This window comes from Hippocampus guttulatus, chromosome 2, assembly GCF_054856545.1.
Source record: "Hippocampus guttulatus isolate MCC_2025c chromosome 2, RoL_Hgut_1.0, whole genome shotgun sequence".
Lineage (NCBI taxonomy): Eukaryota > Metazoa > Chordata > Actinopteri > Syngnathiformes > Syngnathidae > Hippocampus > Hippocampus guttulatus.
This window is the reverse complement of record NC_141262.1, coordinates 5,530,361-5,550,095: the sequence shown is the minus strand read 5'-3', so window position 1 is coordinate 5,550,095 and position 19,735 is coordinate 5,530,361. Positions and strand designations below refer to the sequence as shown.

Below are 19,735 nucleotides of genomic sequence, written 5' to 3'. Positions count from 1 at the left end.
TATCTCTTTTTTTTCCTCCTCTCCAAATTTTCAATTAGGTTGTTCAGGTTACAGTTCACATGAGTGGTGGTAAAAAAAAAAAAGGTTAATTATTGATCTTTGTCTCATTGTTTTTATATTACAAAAACCTGGCATTTGAACAGGGGTGTGTAGACTTTCTATATCCACCACACAAAAAATCAAAGGCAAGACACCGCCTGTGGAACTTCATTCACATGGAGATCCTGCAAGATGACACAGTTGCACAGAATCCATCTGGCAGGAATATTTCCACGACCGTGTGCTTTTACACAGGAAGCACAACATCACACAGTCAAATTATGTCGGCAGCGGCAAAACTTGGCATTGGTGACAAAACCAAGTTGTGGGGGAAGTATTGAAACATTGAAGAGTTGGACATGGGAATTCAAAACTTTAGAGGCCAAATTAAGCACACCTCTAAAAGGTTTTAACTGTACTGGTTCATCTTGAAATTTTACACAAAACCTGACTATCCACTCAACTTTTTCTGAGTACAGTAATGTAAAGTCAGACTTCATGACAGCGATATTTAGTTGAAAAAAGGACAGCATACATGGCTTTGTTTAAGTTAGTTTATCATAAAGTAATAACCATCTGACATATTAAAGACAAGAAAAGTATTTATGTCATCATAAAAAAAATAGGAGTAAAAGACAAACACGTTTTATCATTCACAGAATGAAAGTTTTCACTCTAAAAATTCTCAAGCTTGTGTGCCCTCAGTTAATTAACCCTACTTAAACAAAAAGGAATGATGGAGCGTGATCGAAACCACAAGTGAATGTTACTCGATAAAATTTAAGTGCAATTGTTTACGTGGCAGCCGCGTTTTCCTCGTTTTGCCGGCGGCTCCTCGGACTTCTGCCCCCCTCGCGTTCGCACAGCAGCGGGGCTGGCCTCCAGTTTGCGTGCCCCCTTGGTAACGGTCGCCTGGGCCCTGGTCCCACTGCGAGGGCAAAAACAACGCTTTGCAGTAACAAACGGCGAAAAGTGGTAGGCCTGAAGAGATTAGCACCGATGCCCACAGTAAGCACACACTTTTTCAAAATGTGTGTGAAAGTAGCAAAGGCATCAACCCCAGCCTGATTCATTTGTTGATCAGGATTTCTTTTCCCTTCTTTTTTGGTGAACGCTGGAAGTAAGTTAAGCGTGAGGTGATGAGGATGAACTCACCGCGCAGCAGCTGCGGTCTCGTCTTTGCCACTCTGTCGACTGGCCCTCGTGGAAGGTTTGCTCGGCTTATTCCTGGAAATTACCAATGAATATGACACTCCTGCCTGCTGTAGCCAAATAGTCAAAACGATTCTTCGTATGATGCGGTACAGTTGTAAAATTCCGCAAATGGCGACAGCGATAAAAATATTAACACCGGGCCTGAAGAATTTTGGAAAAGAATCAAATTGCAATTGAGCTACAAGATACAATGACCGTATTTTCCGAACTATAAAAGGCAACCAAAAGCATTCCATTTTCTCAAAAGCCGAGACTGCGCCTTAGAATTCAATATGCCTCATTTTTGGATCAATATTCAGATTTCTTGGACGTAGTATTTTAAATGTTCTGTAAAGCGCTCTGATACAGCTGCGGCGATTGTGAAAGCTCTATATAAATAAAGCTGTATTGTATTGTATTCCCTTTAGTATAGCGCCATCTATTGGAGGCATAAGGCAACTGAAGCCACCATTGTATCTTCTATTCTATGCGCCTTACAATGCAGCGTGCCCTACATTTGAAAACAGTTTTAGAATAGGCCGTTCATTGAAGGCGTGTCTTAAACTCCGGAGCGCCTTATAGTGCGTAGTAAACTAAGATTAAAGCAAATGCAGCATTAACTAATATGAAAACTTTACTCCAGTTACAGGTGTGTAACATTACCAAATATGAAGTGTCGGCCATGATAAAAGTCATACATAACTTGATGTGTTGCGATGTACAGCTGCATCCCAATACATTAAACCACGGAAAACTTTTTGCAGTAGTTCATTGCAAAAGTGAAACTCGGAATACTGTAGATTTGCAGAATTGATTGATTGACTTTTTAAATCGTTTTGATGATTATTAGCGCTTATAACTAAGAACCCAAAATGCAGCATCTCAAGAAATGAGAATACTACGTGAAGATAACAACATTTTCATTCGGAATTATGGAGCAATTGGCCTTTTGAAATGTATTTTCCTGTGTTTAATTAATTCATCTGTATATCATGCAACTTTCACTTTTTGGAATGGCTGAAATAAACTTCTACAAGATTCAAATTTATTGAGCTGAGCCCGTACGTGGAGGTCACCAAAGCGGTCGCGAGGAATCACCTTTCAGCTTCCAGACGAGACGCCAAGCGCGTCGTAGCTCTGCCTTTCGGTTCTTTGCCGCCATCGTCGTCTTTCTCTGCGCCGTCCTCATCCTCGTCATTCGGCTCCGCCTCCTTTTCACCTGCCGTTCTCTCTCTCTTGTCTGCCGGTGGGACCGCGGCGGCAAACGGAAAATAACGACACCCTCTTGTTCTTTTCAGTCAGAATCACTCATGCGGGATAACGAAGAAGAACCTGAGTTGTCTGAGGGTGTCGCGGCCTTGGGAGGTCTTCCCCTCCGAGCGGGCTTCTTGGGAGTGGAACCTTGTTGCTCGTCAACCTGAAGACATTCCACAACGCTCTCTCTTACTGGATTCAAGTGAATATGAGAACGACAGAGGAAGTCAAGTAAGAGGATGGCGTTTCAAACCGTCTCGCTCACGTACACTGTCGGGTTTCTTCTCATCGCCGCTCTCCTCCTTTGTCTCCTCGTTGTCTTTGCATGAAGAAGCTGAAAAGGCGTTCACTGATTGAGTCATCATGAATGGCGGCAAACAAGATTGTGTCAACGTTTGGTCGCTCACTTGTACCCTTCATGGACTCCACCTTGATGCACTCTTCACTTGTGCACTCGTCGGCGGCGTCTGTTATGGCTTCCTCGTTTGTTTCCATAATCGCCGTCTCACTTGTGTTCTTTGTGCTCTCCTCACTAACAGGCTTTGTGGCCTCCTCACGTGTGTCCTTCAATGCATCATCACTTGTGTTCTTTGTGCTCTTTTCACGAACATTCTCTCCGGCCTCCTCGCGGGTGCCTTTGATGGTCTCTTCACTTGTATTATGAGGAGCTTCCTCACTCTTATCATTCACAGATGTTACTTGGCTGGCCTCCTCACCTGTGCCCTTCATATCCTCTTCGCTTGTGTCCTTTCCAGACTCCTCACTTGTGTCCGCAATAGTTTCTTCACTCGTGTCCTTTATTGTTTCCACACTTGGGCCCTTTACAGCGTCCTCATTTGCGTTCTTTACAGTCTCATCACTTATGTCCATCGTGGGCTCCTCACTTGTTTCCTCAGTTGTGTCCTTCAGGGCTTCTTCCTCACTGGTGTTCTTGATCATCTCGTCTCCCACTTGAGTTTCTCCAGGCTTCGCTGATTTCCTCCGCTTCTTCATTGCTGGTTCATCTGAAAATGAGCACGTCACCATTTCAGTCTGATATACAGCCAAATCTCGGGGCCCGGACTGGTTAGGCAGTTGAACTCGTGAGTTTGAGCCCAAATGTTAAAAAAACTGCGGTTCCGATTATGCTTGTAACCTCTTTGTAAGTTCCAATATTATCGGTAGAGAATTTAATAAAATTTAAAGACGTTCACCTCTGAAATGAATTCATACTTTTTCTTTTGGTTCTAATGGCAAAAATTGAATTCAATCCACACGCCATAACCAGAATGCACATTGAAAATGCCCAATGTTTCAATCAAAAGGATTCACCGACAATCAAAGTAAGATAAAGAATGGCTGTGAGACAACTTGAACCTGGAAATTTTTTATCCACAGTCAAGGTAGCAGCGAATATATTTCAATAGAATGCATTAGCGGACTTGTTTGTTGTTTTTTGGACGGTGTTTTACCAGCAGAGTTTCCTTTGGCTGCTGGACGTCTCCCTCTGCGACTTGGCGTCTTCTCCCTCTTGTCCAATTGCTTCAGCGACTCCTCGTCCTCCACTTCTTCTATGGCTCTGGACGACCGTCCCCTGCGTGGTGTTCTCACCTCTACAGTCTTCGGCTGCTCAGTTTCCTGCAAACGAATGTTTATTTCGAGGTTTTTTTTTTCCTCCTTGAATAAATCGGCATCCAGTTCAATCTTTGTTGCCATTGAGAGTCTCTGACCTCAAATGGTGGTTCCTTTGCACCCTCACCTTCACCTGCTGAACATTGAAATGGTTGCCGTCAAATATCAATTTGGCAATGTTGCTGCATTCTTAACATCTACTCGCTTACAATTATGAGCGCATTCATTCACTGCTGCGACATTCTGACTGGACAGCTTGCGTTTACGTCCGCCACGTCCACTGTGTTGCTACGAAAGAAAAGAAAAATATATATATAAAAACACCAACGACTGTAGCATCAAGGATGATCCAGTCGCTGCATGTTTAAAAGAGTTACCTTCTCAGACAGCTCAGAGTTCTTCTCTGGCTCATGGATGTCTGAGCTTTCACCTGGATCGATGGCGACAAAGACATCTAGGAATCAAACCGCCATCAAAATATCAAACAGATTATTCAAAATTACAGAATTACACACTTTCTTCTTTGGCAACTTCTGCTCCACTCTCAGGTTCTGTGCCGACTCCGGGTGGAGAGCAGAGTTCCGCCTAAGCGAGGTGAAGTGAACAAGGTGAAGATCAGAAAGTGACAAAGCTGTGGCCTGTTTCCTTAGGAACAAAACAAAAAAAATCTCACTTACAGTTTGGGCACCACGTTCCTCCTGCTCCTCTTTTTTCAGATCTTGTTTGCCTGATGAAGAGAAGGCGGCAAGTTCACAATATTGGAATAAATAATTACTCTCCCTATGTTGTTCCTTTTGAGTAACATTGCACCTGCATTGAATGAACACAAGCACGGTGTAAGGACAGTATTCAAATAAAAAAATGATGAAACATTTCATTTGTGACATTGACACTGAAAGACATGAATTCAACATTGTAGTCTCATGTTGCAGAAATGCACATGCGCACACGCATACGTGGTGCGCATTTTTAGGACCTGTTGATGTTTCTTTCTTCAAGCAGACGAAAATTAGTTGGAAATACGGTACGTAATTCAGCGAACCCCATTCATCGCGGGGGCTTACATTCCACAATGAGTCCATTACATTTCTTTTGTGCTTTAAAAACAGTCATACTTCGAAAAAGACTCTTAAAAATCACATTGAAAAGGTATTTAGACACAGCAACAAAACAAAAAAAAGTGAACATAAAACAATAGAAAAAATATTGTGATTTGTGAGTTGAGAGGCGAGGCAAGGTGGGGCCAAGTCTGCGTGCGACTGTCTGGGTGTGAGCTGCGGCCAACAGCAACTAATGTGTGAGCGTGTTCATTGGTTTTATGTGTTTTAAGTAAATAGCTGAAAAGTACAGTGGCTCCCCGATGGCTTTACAGTAAGTATACCGTAAAAACCCGTTCAAACGGTGATATGACATGGAAAACGATGGATCTCAACCACTGCTGTCCACGCTATGGGGTATTTCCGCATCAGTAAAATAGATACCTTGCACAAAAAAACTGTACTTGTAGTGGGCTGCGGTTTGTGAACCGCAATGAGGCGGGGGAATACTGTACCCCTTGCGTTGGATCTCATTACGTGGTGCTGATGTCCCTAATGAAGTGGCCCGCAAGTGTATTCAGCCTTTGATCAAAATCTTTACATACCGCCACTGACGTCAATCTGCTCCTTGGCCAATGCCTCTTCTGTCTGTAAATCAGATGAAAGAGCGTTACATTCTTTTCTCATGTTTATGACAATCAAAGAGAGCGATGTAACGTGAGGGTGGTTTCTCACTTCGGTGCTCGTTGCATCAACTTCCGGGCGTGTTTGTTCTAAATATGACACGAAAAGCGATGGTGCGTCAGATGGTGAAAAGTCCTTTTGCAACACAGACGATTTCATGCGTTCACCTTGGGGACTGCAAACGGGCTCCACGGTAGGTGGCTCACAAGGCGGCGCAGAAGCATTCCCCTCCGTGTTTCCTGTGCCGCCATCAGCAACTGCAATCGGCATCAAAAATTATGCTTGAAAAAAGTCGCTGATAATATTCCCGAGCCGAGCGAGTTTCATTTAAACACACCGACCATGTTCATCGGCAGATGCTTCTTGTTTTTCAGCTGGCTGCGAGTCAGCAGCTCTCTCGCCAGCTTTGGACTCTTCTTCATGAGAAGGAAGGTCACCTAGCTTGCCGTCGTCCTCCTGCACACGCGGACACACGCACAGAATGATCACGTTACTCATCAAATTCGACATTTAAATGTTTGAAATGAAGACAGAATTACAAGAAGGTCGGATGCAAATAGGCAAAATAAAAGCCCAAGTGCAACAAAGGTGATTTACCTGAAGAGCAGGCAGCAGAGGCGTTTGACCTGCATCCATTTCAGATTTATCTATCAAGAGAAAACACCACATCTGAGTGAAACAAGCACTCACTTTTCTTATTCCAGGGGATATTTGTTTGGCTTTTAGGTGACATTTCAGGATGAAACCAAAATGTAATTGTTTAACTCGACTTCAAAGTTTAGTTTCTTACCTATCTGAACAGAAAAGTCTCGCCAACTCACAAGTCAAGCTACTCCAAGGTAACCTTTCCAAGGGAAATTAAAGTGATCTGTTCAGGACTGCCTACAACACATAATTCTTCCATTCCCTATGTTTCTGTGATTGTATGTCCTGTTTTTATATAATATCTTAATCTATTTTTACATTGTATTCCCTTATTGTCTGTACAGTCTCCTTGGGTGACATGAAAGGCGCTTTTAAATAAAATGAATTATTATTATGATCTCCTCTAAACCTTTGAATACACTTCAATGGTTGCTTTCAAGGATCAAAGACCTGTTGTGAATTTTCCCTTTCATGCCATTGTTCGGGAACACCTTGTTCCGTAAAAAGTACGGAAAGTTTGAACAGTTGGAACCATTTTGAAGAATAGGCTAATGAGAACCCAGGCAGTGAGCGCCGCGAGGTCTCTATTGTTTCTGCAGACCTTCTTATTCGTCTCCGCAAAGAATCACATTTTGGAGAAACCAAACATGAAAGAAAAAAAAATTGACATTTTAAAGTTGCCATACACTAGTACAAAAAAAATGCGTCTGTCGTGTCACCCATAATCTTTCAACATAGCCCTCTCCCCGTTACATTTGACCGACGGCTACGAAAGTTAGGAAGCATGTGAAGCGGCCCGAGACGTTAAAAAAAGTTAGCTAAACCCCAAAATGCAGAGAGAGTGAGCTATGAGTACTTGATCATACCATTTTGTGTCATTTTTGCATATTTACAGGGGTCCCATTTTTGTCATTGTGTCCTAGACGGTGAACTGATTGACTCAAACTTGGTCTGTACCATCTCAACACCTCAGACAACAACGGGATAAAAAGAAATCGTTGAAGTTTTCAACATATTATATGACGACGGTCGGGGCATGGAATTTTATGTTTCATAATTCCTCCTTCAAAGCATTCTTGGTTGTATGCTTCACCTAGATCTACGAAAAATGGGAGACACCGACCACGACCGACAAAAAGTCTATTGTAGCTGTATGCTAAACCTAACAGAAAATAATTTTGACTATAGTTTTTAATTTGGTGCCATTTTTGGCCTCTATAAGAGGTTGTATTTCAACAAACCAATCTGAGAGTATTTGTCTGATCGTCAAGTTTTACTGCGTTTCATTCCAAAATTTATTGAAAGCTTTTCATTTTGTGGCACGCTGTTGCTGAGGGTCCAAACCTTGGTCAATACTCATTCAAACTTTCACACATAAGGCCTAGCTAAAAGATTTGAACTGTATTTTAGAGGGTTACTGCCCTATGTGCCACTGCCCCAACGCGCGAGTACCCCGACTCGGCCAGGGTTGCGATGGCCCTTTAAAGCTCCTCAAAGGTCTTTTTGCAATTTGCTTTTCTTCTGTATTGTGATTTAATATGAGATTATTGTTTCAAGATCATCTTCCCGTGTATTTTTTGACCATGAAGTAATCTGAAGGTGACAGCACTTTCGGCATTCCCAATGACAACTTCACAAAATTCTACCAACCAAATGTGTCTTTCACACAAATGAGGAATCAACTCAGATGACAACAACAATGCAAATAAGCCTGTGGCTTTAGCACTGCAACTATTCATGTCATATTCATGTTTTAGGCAACAATTATGTAATGATATGGAAACATGCTGATTGCATTTCTTAGGCAGGGAACTTATCCAGCTATACATGTAGTGTGTATATTAAAAAAACGAAATGTGCCGACTTTTTGTTCGCTTACTTCCAAATTGCAGCCTCTGTGATTTGAAAGTTGCGCTCTATACTATCATGTCAGCCCTAACTCAAATTAAGGTCACCCGGAAAGTCTATACTGCATTTGAAGTTCACTCTGAAATTACAAGCCGCAAGCCAAATATGCCAAACTGGTCGACTATCAAACAAGATGAATTACCTTCACTGTTCCATTTGCCATCATCAATCTTCACAGTCTGATATGCAAAGGGTGACGATTCGGAAGGATCTTCTTGCGGGTTTTGCTTGTCCTCGGGCGCCTCCGCGTCCTCCTTCGGTCTGCGACTCACGAAGCCGGGGGGCAGAGCGCTGTCGGGGTCCATGGAGAGCAGCGTGAGGGCCGCCTCTTTCATCTTCATGTCGGCGTCCCGAAGCGTCGCCTGCAGTCGGCCGAGCTCTCGGCCGCCGCCGCCGCCGGCGTGCGCCCTGGCGTCCATGGCCGAGGTGCACACGTCCACGAGTGTCAGCAGAGCGTCGGCCTCCGGAGGCACGACGGGCATTTCCGGCACTCGCGTTTCGTTTTCGAGTGAGATGTCGCTCAAAGGTTGACGTGTGTCGTGGGAGGAGGAGATGCCGACCGGATCGGGGCGCGCCGCTTGCATTGGCGCCTCCTCAGCCTCAACGGAAAGAGTCGTGTCTGACTTGTCCACTTTGGTAGCTTTCTTCTCCTCGTGGTTTTCCTCTTTCTTCTCTTTGCGGTCCACTTTTTTCTTGGCGCACTTGACTTCAGGCTCTTCGGTGCTTCCCCTTTGCTCCTTCACAGTTACCTCTTTCTTTTTCTCCTTCTCAGGTTTGCCGGCAGCCGAGGCCCCGCGGATGTCCGACCCGTGAGTTTTCTTGTCCATCTTTGATGCCGGGTGAGACTTGGGCTCCTCTCTGGATTTGGACTTTGCCGTTGCTTTTCCCTTCTCCGCTGGCTTGACTCTTTTCGGGGAATTGTCACTGGGGTGCTCGGCTTTGGTCTTTTCTTTGTTTTCCGTTTTTAGTTTGTCTACTTGCCGGTGTTCACTGTGGCTCTTGGACCTTTTCAGGACGTCTTTGGAGTGTTTCTCCTTTTTCTTGCCACCATCCACTGCCTGTGTCACCTCAGGTCGATCCTCCAAAGAGCCAGAGGAATCGGGGCGGAGAGATTGCTTTGAATCACTCTTTGTTGTTGTTTTGTCACCTTTGATCTTGTCTTTGTCACGGCTCTTGTCTTTCTCAACAGACTGGGCCCGCATCCTCTTGGCTGAAGCCTCGTCAGCCTCACCAGCAGACGTTTTCTGTTCCTTCGCACCGGTCATTTTCTTCTCATTTTTCCCTTTCGGCTTCTTCTCACCTCTCTCGTCGGAGGACGTCTTGGCAGAAATACTTTCCTTTTGCTGCTGGTCATTGGCCTGGGGTTCCCATTTCTTCTCCTGCTTCTGTTTGATCTTGAGGTGCTCCTCCGACAAGGCGCGTTCCTTCTCTTTGCGCTCCTTGCGGGACGGGCGGTCAAACTTTCCGACGGAGCGCTGCCTGAGCGCCTCCTGCGAGCCCAGCTCCAAGTCCAGGATGAAGGAGTGCGTGCGAGTTTTGTCAGGGAGCGTCTTGGCATCTCCGGAATCCTCCGAGATGCTGCCGCTCCCGCTTAACCTTCGGCAACTCTCTTCAGGGGCCGACGGCTCGGATAAATTTCTCACCGGCTTCTGTTGTAGGCTGCGCAATGGTGTTGATTTTACTTCCTGAAAAGGACAAAATGGTTCGAGCTCATATGATCTATTTTTCTGTGTCACTTGTCATTTGGGAGCTGAAGTCTGTCCCAACCATTCACACTCATAACATCTATGGACAACTTGAGAGGCGTCAAAGGACACAACATGAATATTTCTGGAAAAAGAAAAGCATAAAAACTCCACACAGGAAGGCCAGAACCAAGATTGAAACCCACCCCGCAGAACAGTGAGGCAGACATGTTAACAACTACCAATTTCTATTGTTTAGTTTCATCCAAGATGACGGTAACGTACTGGCTTCTTAGATGTCTCCACTGCTTCTCCTTTCTTCTTACTGGTCGTGTCTCCTTCTCTCCTAAACAAACACAAACATGAGCAGATTACATGGGGGGGGGGGGGGGGGGGGGGGCAACAAAACCAGACTGAGACCTTTCAGACTCACCTCGAGTCGAGCTTCCTCTTTCTGCTGAGAGCAACTTTTTTCTCCAGAACTTTCCGCTCTTTACGGGCTTCTTTGGCTCTGGGTGTCTCAAGCCCATCAGGCAGGCTGCTCTTCTGTTTTTTCTGATCTGTGCAGTAACATGATGACCAAGTAATACAATTGAATGATTTTTCTTAAATGAGGAATCCAATCAATACAAAATCCTCGATCTTCAGATTGAAGTGTGTATTCTGCCCATATTTAGTCATGCCGTATAACTTTCCCATGCCCACAGCGTAACTTGGCGTCCGTGAAGCAATCATCACTTAAAATTGGAACACTCCCTACCGGAGACCTTGTAGAGACGCACAGACATACGAATGCAACGGTTGATACAAGCTAAGAATCGGTTTCGGAGAGACAAAAGTCCTCATGCCACACCACGTGTTTTGGTACCACCCTCCTGATGATATAAATATGATGTGAATCCCTTCCTCCTTTGCACTCGTGACCACCGCAGCCATTGTCTGTAAACCGCGGGTGCCCGGAATATTCTGCAAATAAACCCTTCGAAGGTACCGTTCATCGACTCCAGCCTGTATTTGGATAACCAACATCCTCTTGGTCCGAAATTCAACAAACACGCGGGGGTAAGAAGGCCACTTTGCCCCCAACAACATGCAAGGCCATATTTGTATAATACAGTATATACTATAAATGAACCCCAGTAATATTAGTATTGGGCAAGAGCCCACATACAAGAAAGGAAAACAACCGGAGATCTGGACACACTTTATCATGTCCAAAATTTTGACTGTTACTCACTGTATTTATTGTAGTATGCCTTTTATTTCTTCATCCTAAGAAATTAACTACCGGTACAGTACAGTAAAAGAGTACAGTAAATTTAAATCAATTGTTCGGTCAGTTTCTAACTTGAAGATATCAACAGTTGAGGATCTTGAAGTCAATTTATGTGCCAAAAGGAACAAACATTCAGGCCTAATTGGCACAAAACAGACTGGACCTGGTAGCAGAGGATGATGCTGAAAGGTGAACACACGCATCTAAACGCGACACCAAATCCACGAGAGAGGAGGGCAATCCAAGGAGAGCTACCTTGTTCTTCAGACTGTGCTGCTTTCTGCTTGCGTTTCTCTTCCATTCGCTCTCGATTTTGCTGCCTTTTGAGCAGACGTTCCTCTTTGTCCTTGGCCTGTAGAGAACATTGAAGAGACACACACATGGTGATATGCGGCTCTCGGGCTGAACGATTTAGAAAAATCATCTAATTTTCTCCATCAATATTGCAATTACGATATACAGTTGTGCTCATAAGTTTACATAACGGTGCTTGTAAACTTATAAGCACTACTCCATCCATCCATCCATTTTCCGAACCGCTTGATCCTCACGAGGGTCGCGGGGGGGTGCTGGAGCCTATCCCAGCTGTCTTCGGGCAGTCGGCGGGGGACACCCTGAATCGGTTGCCAGCCAATCGCAGGGCACACAGAGACGAACGACCATCCACGCTCACATTCACACCTAGGGACAATTTTAGAGAGTTCAATCAGCCTGCCAGGCATGTTTTTGGAATGTGGGAGGAAACCGGAGTACCCGGAGAAAACCCACGCAGGCCCGGGTAGAACATGCGAACTCCACACAGGGAGGCCGGAGCTGGAATTGAACCCGGTAATAAGCACAACTGTCTTGTTCAATTAGTTTTTCAAGGCCCTCTAGGCATTTATATTTTAACAAACAAGCAATAAATCTGTTGATTTTACCAAAAAAAACAAAACAAACAAACCCAAAAACAAAGATTTCTTTGAGATAAATATTTATAGGTTAGGCTAACTAAACACTGACTTGCAGCCTTTTAAGTACCGGTATATTAACTTCAGAAAATTATTCGAAACAAGTGTGTGTTCAAGGTCAAGAGTGAAGTAAATATTTTGACTAAATACCGGTAATCATTTTCCCGACGCGAGTTACTGATGAGCGACAAACCTGGAAGTGTGACGTCACCTCAAGACAACAGTATGGAAACTAGGGAAAGTGTACAAAGCCAGTCAGAAATCGATTGGGAAAGCGACGTTTCAAACTCATCTGAGGTGATCCAAGAGTTGGAGGAAGAGGAGGTTGTTGGCAAGGTGTATGTTGTACCACACATGCACGAGCTAGATGCTCAGGATGCGGAAAATGCTTTGCCCGAACGGCCGGACGCAGACTTGGGAGATGAGACCCCATCAGGACTGGAAGAACGGTAAGCTGTAAAGGCTGCGCTTATTAGCCTATTGTTATTATTTGCAATTCGATGCTGTGCTGTCAATTGAGCATGATGGGATGACCTAGTCCGTCCATGTATTCCCACGCGCTCTGAGAGCGCAAGTCATAGTGGGTTTGTGTCCTACATTGTCATCGCTAAGGTAGTTCTGCTGTGTTGTCAGCCACTCGGTACATTATACCGGCAACGTTGTTAGTTGTAAACCATTACAGAGGATTTCATCCGTGCACTCATTTGATTTGAATGTTTTCATACAGGATTACATCCATGTACACGAATAATACTTTGAATCGAATGTTTTCATCAACAACAGCCAGAGTTAATTATTGAGGAGCACAACTACCGTTTTTGCAAATCCTGTTGAGAAAACAGAGGTCTTCTAAGTGGACCCAGAGTGCTCGTCAACACTGGCGTGAAATTCATTTGCTTTGCGTGAATCAAACTGTATCCTTCCAATGTTGTGGTCCATTTACAAGCCCTATCCTTTTCTTTTGGCCACTCAAACAACTGTTTGTCTGAATGTGAACAGTGCATCGCCACACGGCGTCGAGGCATTTTGCCAAATAACTCGATAACAATGGCACAGAGCAGTTGACGGGACAATCAACAATGCAGTACAATGACTGACTGGCGACTCATCATTCTGTAAATGATGTCACTCGCCGCAGATCGTTGAACAAAAGCATTTTCGTTGTAAAGTGTGTTGCTATGGGTCTAACTACGAACCTGGGCGGGGTGCGTTAAAAAAAGTAACAAAAGTATGCTTGAAATAGTTTTAGCACTAAGTATTATTCAAAAGATGGTTGGCTAAGTGTACTTCACACCTGACCTTTAAACATAGAAGTCAGTCTTTCATAAGTCATAAATCCGATAACAACAACAATAAAAACAAATCTGTCATAAATTTGAGATTAGTTTATCCCACCAAATAAGGTTTGTGGGCAGTGGCTCACAAATGTGTACGTCTTCCAGCATACCCATGTATATTTTCCAAAGCCGGAAAAATGGTGAGCGCGAAGAGAAGCTGCCTCTTGTGGAGAAATGATTCTTTCTTTAAAAAAATTGAAAATGTGTTGTTTCCGTTCACAAGTACTCCCGTTAGAAGACAGATGAAAACTTCCAACATATTTACTTGAGTTATGAAAAAAGGCATTTTTTTATGGCCGACTTCTGCACCATATTTTTTACTTTTATTGCTGAAAGAGTGAGGGTATGTTTCATTCTTTGGTGACATATTGCAGGCTGCTTTGACTTCACACTTCCACTAGATGTCCCTAATAATGTCCCAAATGTTGCTTGCACTGAAACACCAAAGCTTCGAGTTTGTTTCGGCACAATTTGAAAGAAAGCCTCGAAGCTTCCTGACGATTCACCCACTCATCTCTGTTTAATGAAACAATGACATGTAAACATGTGGACTGCAATTTTTAATCAGTGAACTTATCTTGACACTATATAAATAAATAAAGTATACATAAATAGAGGTTCAGGGTGTCCCCCGCCTACTGCCCAAAGACAGCTGGGATGGGCTCCGGCACACCCCGCGATCTTTGTAAGGATAAAGCGGATCGGAAAATGGATGGATGGGGAAGAGATTTAAAAAAAAAAAAAAAAAAAAAAGATTCGTTATTTTTCAAAATGTTCACTTTTGCGATGTGAAAATTGCATTTTATGACATTGTGAAGTTGATTTGAATTTAATTCCTTTTTCAACCCTACACAATGGCGTTTTTTTTTTTGGTTTTGTTTTGTTTTTACGGTACAAGGAAGGAAGTCATGTTTTATTTGCTTTCATTAGCAAGATCCAAGAGTCGATTTTTTTTAATTACGGCAGATTGGCGAGAAGTGCGTATGCACACTATTTTTTTACCGGTACTTATCTCCCAAAATAATGTGAATTCTTTGACGAATCCTCATGTGTCCAACTCACCACAGATCTCCGCCGTTCTTCGACGGTGATCTCGTCATCTGAGTCGCTATAGTAACGGGAATAAAGGAACGGCTTGTGCACGTAGGCCTTGCGGCGAGGTTTACTCTCTTTGCCTTCCTCTCCAGTCTCCTCGCCGGCTTCTTTCTTGTCTGAGTTCACACCTTGAAAGTGGAAATCGAAGGGGAAAAAAAATCATGAGCTGACATGCGTATAGTTATCTGTGGTCAAAAGATAGAAAAAAAAAGAAGTGAGACCATCGGGTGCATGCTCGTCCTCCTCAGAGGAATCGGACAATGGCTGCTCATCGTCGCTCTCCCCTTCGAATGAGGACAGGTCGCTGGTGTGCACAGAACTCACAGTGATGTCACTCAAGCCGTCCAAGTCAGAGTCCTCCAAAGAATACTCTGCAAATGATGATGCCACAAACCAACACTAAATATTAGGTCACAAAATAAGTCAAGTCAAGTCAACAGTATTTATAGAGCACTTTCAAACAGCCATCGCTGCATACAAAGTGCTGTACATGGAGCAATTTAACATGCACAATAAACAGTAAGACAAATCGATAATAAAGGCGGTGGAAAGCACCAAACAGTAAAACCAAGAACAAATCTAAGTCATGCTGAGTCGAAAGCCAAAGAATACAAGTGGGTTTTGAGGAGGGTTTTGAAGATGGGCAGCGAGGAGGCTTGCCGAATGTTCAGTGGGAGGTCATTCCAGAGAGAGGGACCAGCAACAGAAAAGTCTCGATCCCCTCTGAGCCTCAGTTTAGTTCTTGGTACTTCTAATAAAGTTTGGTCCACAGACCTGAGGCGCCGGGCAGGTGTGTAGGGGCGGATGAGCTCAGAGAGGTAAGGTGGCGCGAGATTATTCAGAGATTTGAAAACAAATAAGAGGATCTTGAAAATAACTCTAAAATGAATGGGGAGCCAGTGAAGGGATGCCAGAGTAGGAGTTATGTGCTCCCTCTTACGAGTACCAGTCAAGAGGCGAGCGGCGGCATTCTGGACCAGCTGAAGGCGCTTAGTGGAGGACTGGCTGACTCCAAAGTAAAGGGCATTGCAGTGATCGAGCCGGGATGTGACAAAGGCATGAATTACTGTCTCAAAATGTTCATGTGAGAGGAGAGGTTTTATTTTGGCCAGCTGTCTATGGTGAAAGAAGCCGGTTTTAACAACGGCACCAATTTGCCGATCAATTTTTCTCAATCAAATCAAAATCTATTTGCACATGCTCAATTATGTTTTTAAAAGAACAGTACATTATATTATTTTATAAATTCCTATTCCCTATATTCCTACGACACTGAAATGAATAAAAATGCCACTAATCCATTCCATCCTCTCAAAACAAAATTTTTTGAACGTGATTTTAAAGTTGAAAGTTGAAAAAAAAAAGCAGAAGAAAGAATTAAATATATTTTGTATGATGTTTGATTCTTTGATTGTGCAGTTTTGCTCGGTGTGTCTGCCGAGGCCGCCTGGACATATGTAAGTAAACGGAGACGGACGGCCACAACTACTCAGTAAGATGCAGCAATGGAAGTTGTTTGTTGCAAAGGATTAAGAATATAAGACTGAGTGCTTTTATATTGTCTGTCTAGATGTGTTGCTCCGCTGCTTGTGTTCAACATCTGTAGCCTAAAAGGTTATAACAATACAACACAATGCTATTTGTTAGTTAGTCTATAATGTTTTACATTGTTTGTTAGCAATTCGCTAAGTGGACTTTCCTTAGGCAATGTCCTTGTTTTAAATATGCAATGTGTAAATTTCGGTTGAGCGCAAACTCCAACCAAGGGTGGCGCTTAACAGTTTGAAGCCTCTTTTTGAAGAATTGTTCATTCTTTGCCAAACAAATCTCAAATCTTTGTTTGCAAGTCAAAGCGAGGTAATCTGCTGAAGGACGGCTCATATCTCAAAAGTATTTTCCGACATGTCATGGACTAAACCAGCAATTAAAACTGAATCAATTGCTTAACTACACAGTCACTGACCTTCCTTTATCCTCTCTTTGGCTTTCTGCTTAGCCTGGTAGCTATCTTCTTCCTGTTTGACCTCTGAAAGCTTTTCAGTTGTTTTACCACCCGCTTTCGGTTTCTCTTCAGCCCGGTCTTCAGCTCGCAACTCTTCCTCCTCCATCTTTACCTCCTCCGTGGAGATTTCCTTCCCGATGTCCATCTGGTCCGGAGGGTCATCCGTCTTTACCTCTAATTCCTGGAGCTCCGCCACCAGCTTTGCTTCGTCTGCCTCTACCTGCTCAGTCTTTATGTCTTCCTCCTCATCCAGACTCATGTCCTGCTCGCCGTCTTCAACGGGCTCATCGTGTGCTTTACCGCCCTTCTCGGTGGACCTGATGTTGGCCTCCTGGTTGAGAGAAGTGATGGCGTCCAAGATGGACAAGGCGTCTGTGGCAGTAGTGGGTGTCGGCACAGATGTTGAGGCTAAACAATAACATGGTCAGAATTAACTACAATGAAAGCTTACACTTGATCACACAACATCACTCTGGTAGTTAATGGGTGGATGAGAAGGTGACTGAATGACGACATCACACGCACCCTGTTGTGGGATGATGGCGTCCACTTTGATCTCTGTCGAGGGCATCGGCACTGGCAGCTCCTCAGTGCTGGTACCAGGCGACATAAATTGGTTGACCACTTTCTCTACCTGTGGCCTGAAGATGTGGTTGACTTTGGGATCCACCACCTGGGCCACGATTCTGTCTACTCCTTGTTCCAGCATGCCAGATCTAAGAGGGATGAATTCCTTTGAGTTTTTTCAAGTTTCATTTCAAACTTGAAAACATGGAGAGCAGATGTTAAAAAATAAATAAATAAACACTTACTGCAACACAAGCTGCCTGATGTTGTTTCGCAACTGATTTTTGTTCAACTGGGGGCTCCAAGTGTGGTTGGAGAGGTGGTTGGAGACAAAGTTGTCCACTCGTTGTTTCAAGTTCAGATAAGCTGGCTGCAAAACATATGCAAAAGTTGAATGGTCTGTGCGTTGAGGTATAAATTGTATAGATGCTTATTTAATTTACCATGGTATGTTGTAAATAAAACATTTGTTAAAATTATGGTCACTGTTACATTCATCTACATCAGACATTTCCTAAAAAGAAGGCAAAATGCATGCTAAATGTTGATATTTTATTTCCATCTACTGTATTGTATTCAACGATACAAGCAGTTATCATGGCCATATTAATTTCTTAGTTCTGAGTTTCTCAATGTGCTCTGAAAATGCCCATTAACCAACACAACGAATCCGTTTTGGGGGTTATTTTTAACAATATAGTTTCTCCATTGTTTTGATTTATTGCAACTTGTGACAACTATTGTAGAATATTTCAAGGCTTCTTGCAAGTCAGCTTTGTTTTGAATGAAACGGGCACATATTTCACACTAAGAAGAATCTTGAGACGGCTGAATCATTTTTTCCAGTGTTGATAGACATACTTTTTGGTACATTTTTCTTTAGTAGTGTGCCGTTACATTTTGCAAATGTAAAACGAGGGCCTTGGTTCAGTAAAAATGGAAGACGACCACGACTTGAAAGGAGATTGGCATCATAAATAGTTTCACATTTATCGATATATTTTACACCTATAAACCTCACAAAGATGCTTTCAATCCAGCATCAACATCATTTGTGAAACATGCGTCAAGAAAACCTGGACGACTATTGAATTGAGACTACTGGCAGGATTGCTGGTAGAGGAAAGAAACAGTAATTATCCATCCATCCATTTTCCGATCCGCTTTTCCTCATAGGGTCGGGTCGCGGGGGGTGCTGGAGCCTATCTTCGGGCAGGAGGCGGGGGACACCCTGAGCCGGTTGCCAGCCAATCGCAGGGCACACAGAGACAAACAACCATCCATCCGTGCTCACACACACACCTAGGGATAATTTTGACAGTTCCATTAACCTGTCTTGCATGTTTTTGGAATGTGGGAGAAAACGGGAGTACCCGGAGAAAATCCCACGCAGGCCCGGGGAGAACATGCAAACTCCACACAGGGAGGCCGGAGCAGGAATTGAGGCCGCTATCTCTGCACTCTGAATTCGACACACTAACCACTGAACCACCGGGCGCCCGAAAGAGTAACCTCACTTCAAAATGTTGGAATAAATCGGGATTCGTTGTACACGATGAGTACTTTTACAGTAGTACTTAGACAGTTGTAGTTTGCTAGCTTATTCCAACACATGCAGTGAGGAGATGCGATCTGTCCTTTTGAACAAAAATGCACACAGAAACGTTCAATGTGTAATGTACTTAGACTGTATTCATTTCGTTATGTTGTTACCTTCGTGTCGACGTCTGCGAGGCAGTCCCTCCTGAACTGGTCAAAGAGTCCTTGTGTTTTTAAGTGATTGACGATCATTGACACGAGTTGCGGATCACCCGGTGGTAAACCCGCCATGATGAAATCAAACCGATTAATTTTTAATCATTAAATTTAAGCATATGGGACCGAAAGAGAGGGTTTTTGTTTTGGTACAAAACGGTATGAGCGGTTTCAACCCGGAAAGGTTTAAGTACAAACATCCTAGTGAACCGGAAATAGAACACATTTCCTGTTTTTAAAAATAGGGGATAATGAATACTGTATTTCTTTCACGATTGCACAGATGTAAATTATTAAATAAAGTAATGCAAAAACGCTGAATGAATTACGTATTTATATGTATTGAGTCTCAAAACAAACAGGTAAATCATAAATTGCTAATTTGATAAATTGACTCTAAATTCCCATTGTCTTACTTAATAATTTAGTTGTAATCAATCAGTCAATTATTTGACACATTGAAACAAAAAATAACCGAACAATGCATGCGAAATCTAGTGTTTTACTTATTTGAAAAATTATAAAATGTTAAAAACTAAAACTAACAGACAAAAGTGTTTAGTTTAATTGTGTTACATTTCATCATTTACGATAAATCAATTAACTAACTCCTCGTTCATATGAATAAATGTGTTTTTCAATAATTAGATCTTTTTTACATGAATATATTAATAAATGATTGTATCAAATCAATAC

General features: G+C 43.1%; 1 protein-coding gene across 3 annotated transcripts; it reads right to left on the bottom strand.

Moving 5' to 3' along the window:
- Positions 1-579: 579 nt before the first annotated feature.
- Positions 580-19,212, bottom strand: bod1l1 (biorientation of chromosomes in cell division 1-like 1). 3 transcript variants are annotated; one of them, XM_086132748.1, is made up of 27 exons: positions 18,998-19,212; positions 17,530-17,654; positions 17,243-17,433; positions 16,679-17,125; positions 14,937-15,086; positions 14,683-14,843; positions 11,589-11,685; positions 10,491-10,617; positions 10,343-10,403; positions 8,515-10,057; positions 6,417-6,466; positions 6,161-6,275; positions 5,987-6,076; positions 5,871-5,908; positions 5,741-5,783; positions 4,776-4,825; positions 4,614-4,683; positions 4,476-4,552; positions 4,308-4,386; positions 4,197-4,234; positions 3,939-4,104; positions 2,895-3,491; positions 2,757-2,821; positions 2,566-2,650; positions 2,332-2,473; positions 1,195-1,266; positions 580-967 (listed from the first exon to the last, which is right to left on the bottom strand). In XM_086132748.1, the coding sequence occupies exons 1-27, from the start codon at positions 19,112-19,114 to the stop codon at positions 820-822; spliced, it is 4,944 nt and encodes a 1,647-aa protein (XP_085988874.1). In that variant the 5' UTR covers positions 19,115-19,212; the 3' UTR covers positions 580-819. The 3 variants fall into 3 exon arrangements, with proteins under 3 accessions (XP_085988874.1, XP_085988882.1, XP_085988889.1); XM_086132756.1 differs by having other exon boundaries at positions 2,901-3,491; XM_086132763.1 differs by having other exon boundaries at positions 4,476-4,528.
- Between the last annotated feature and the right edge of the window lie 523 nt (positions 19,213-19,735).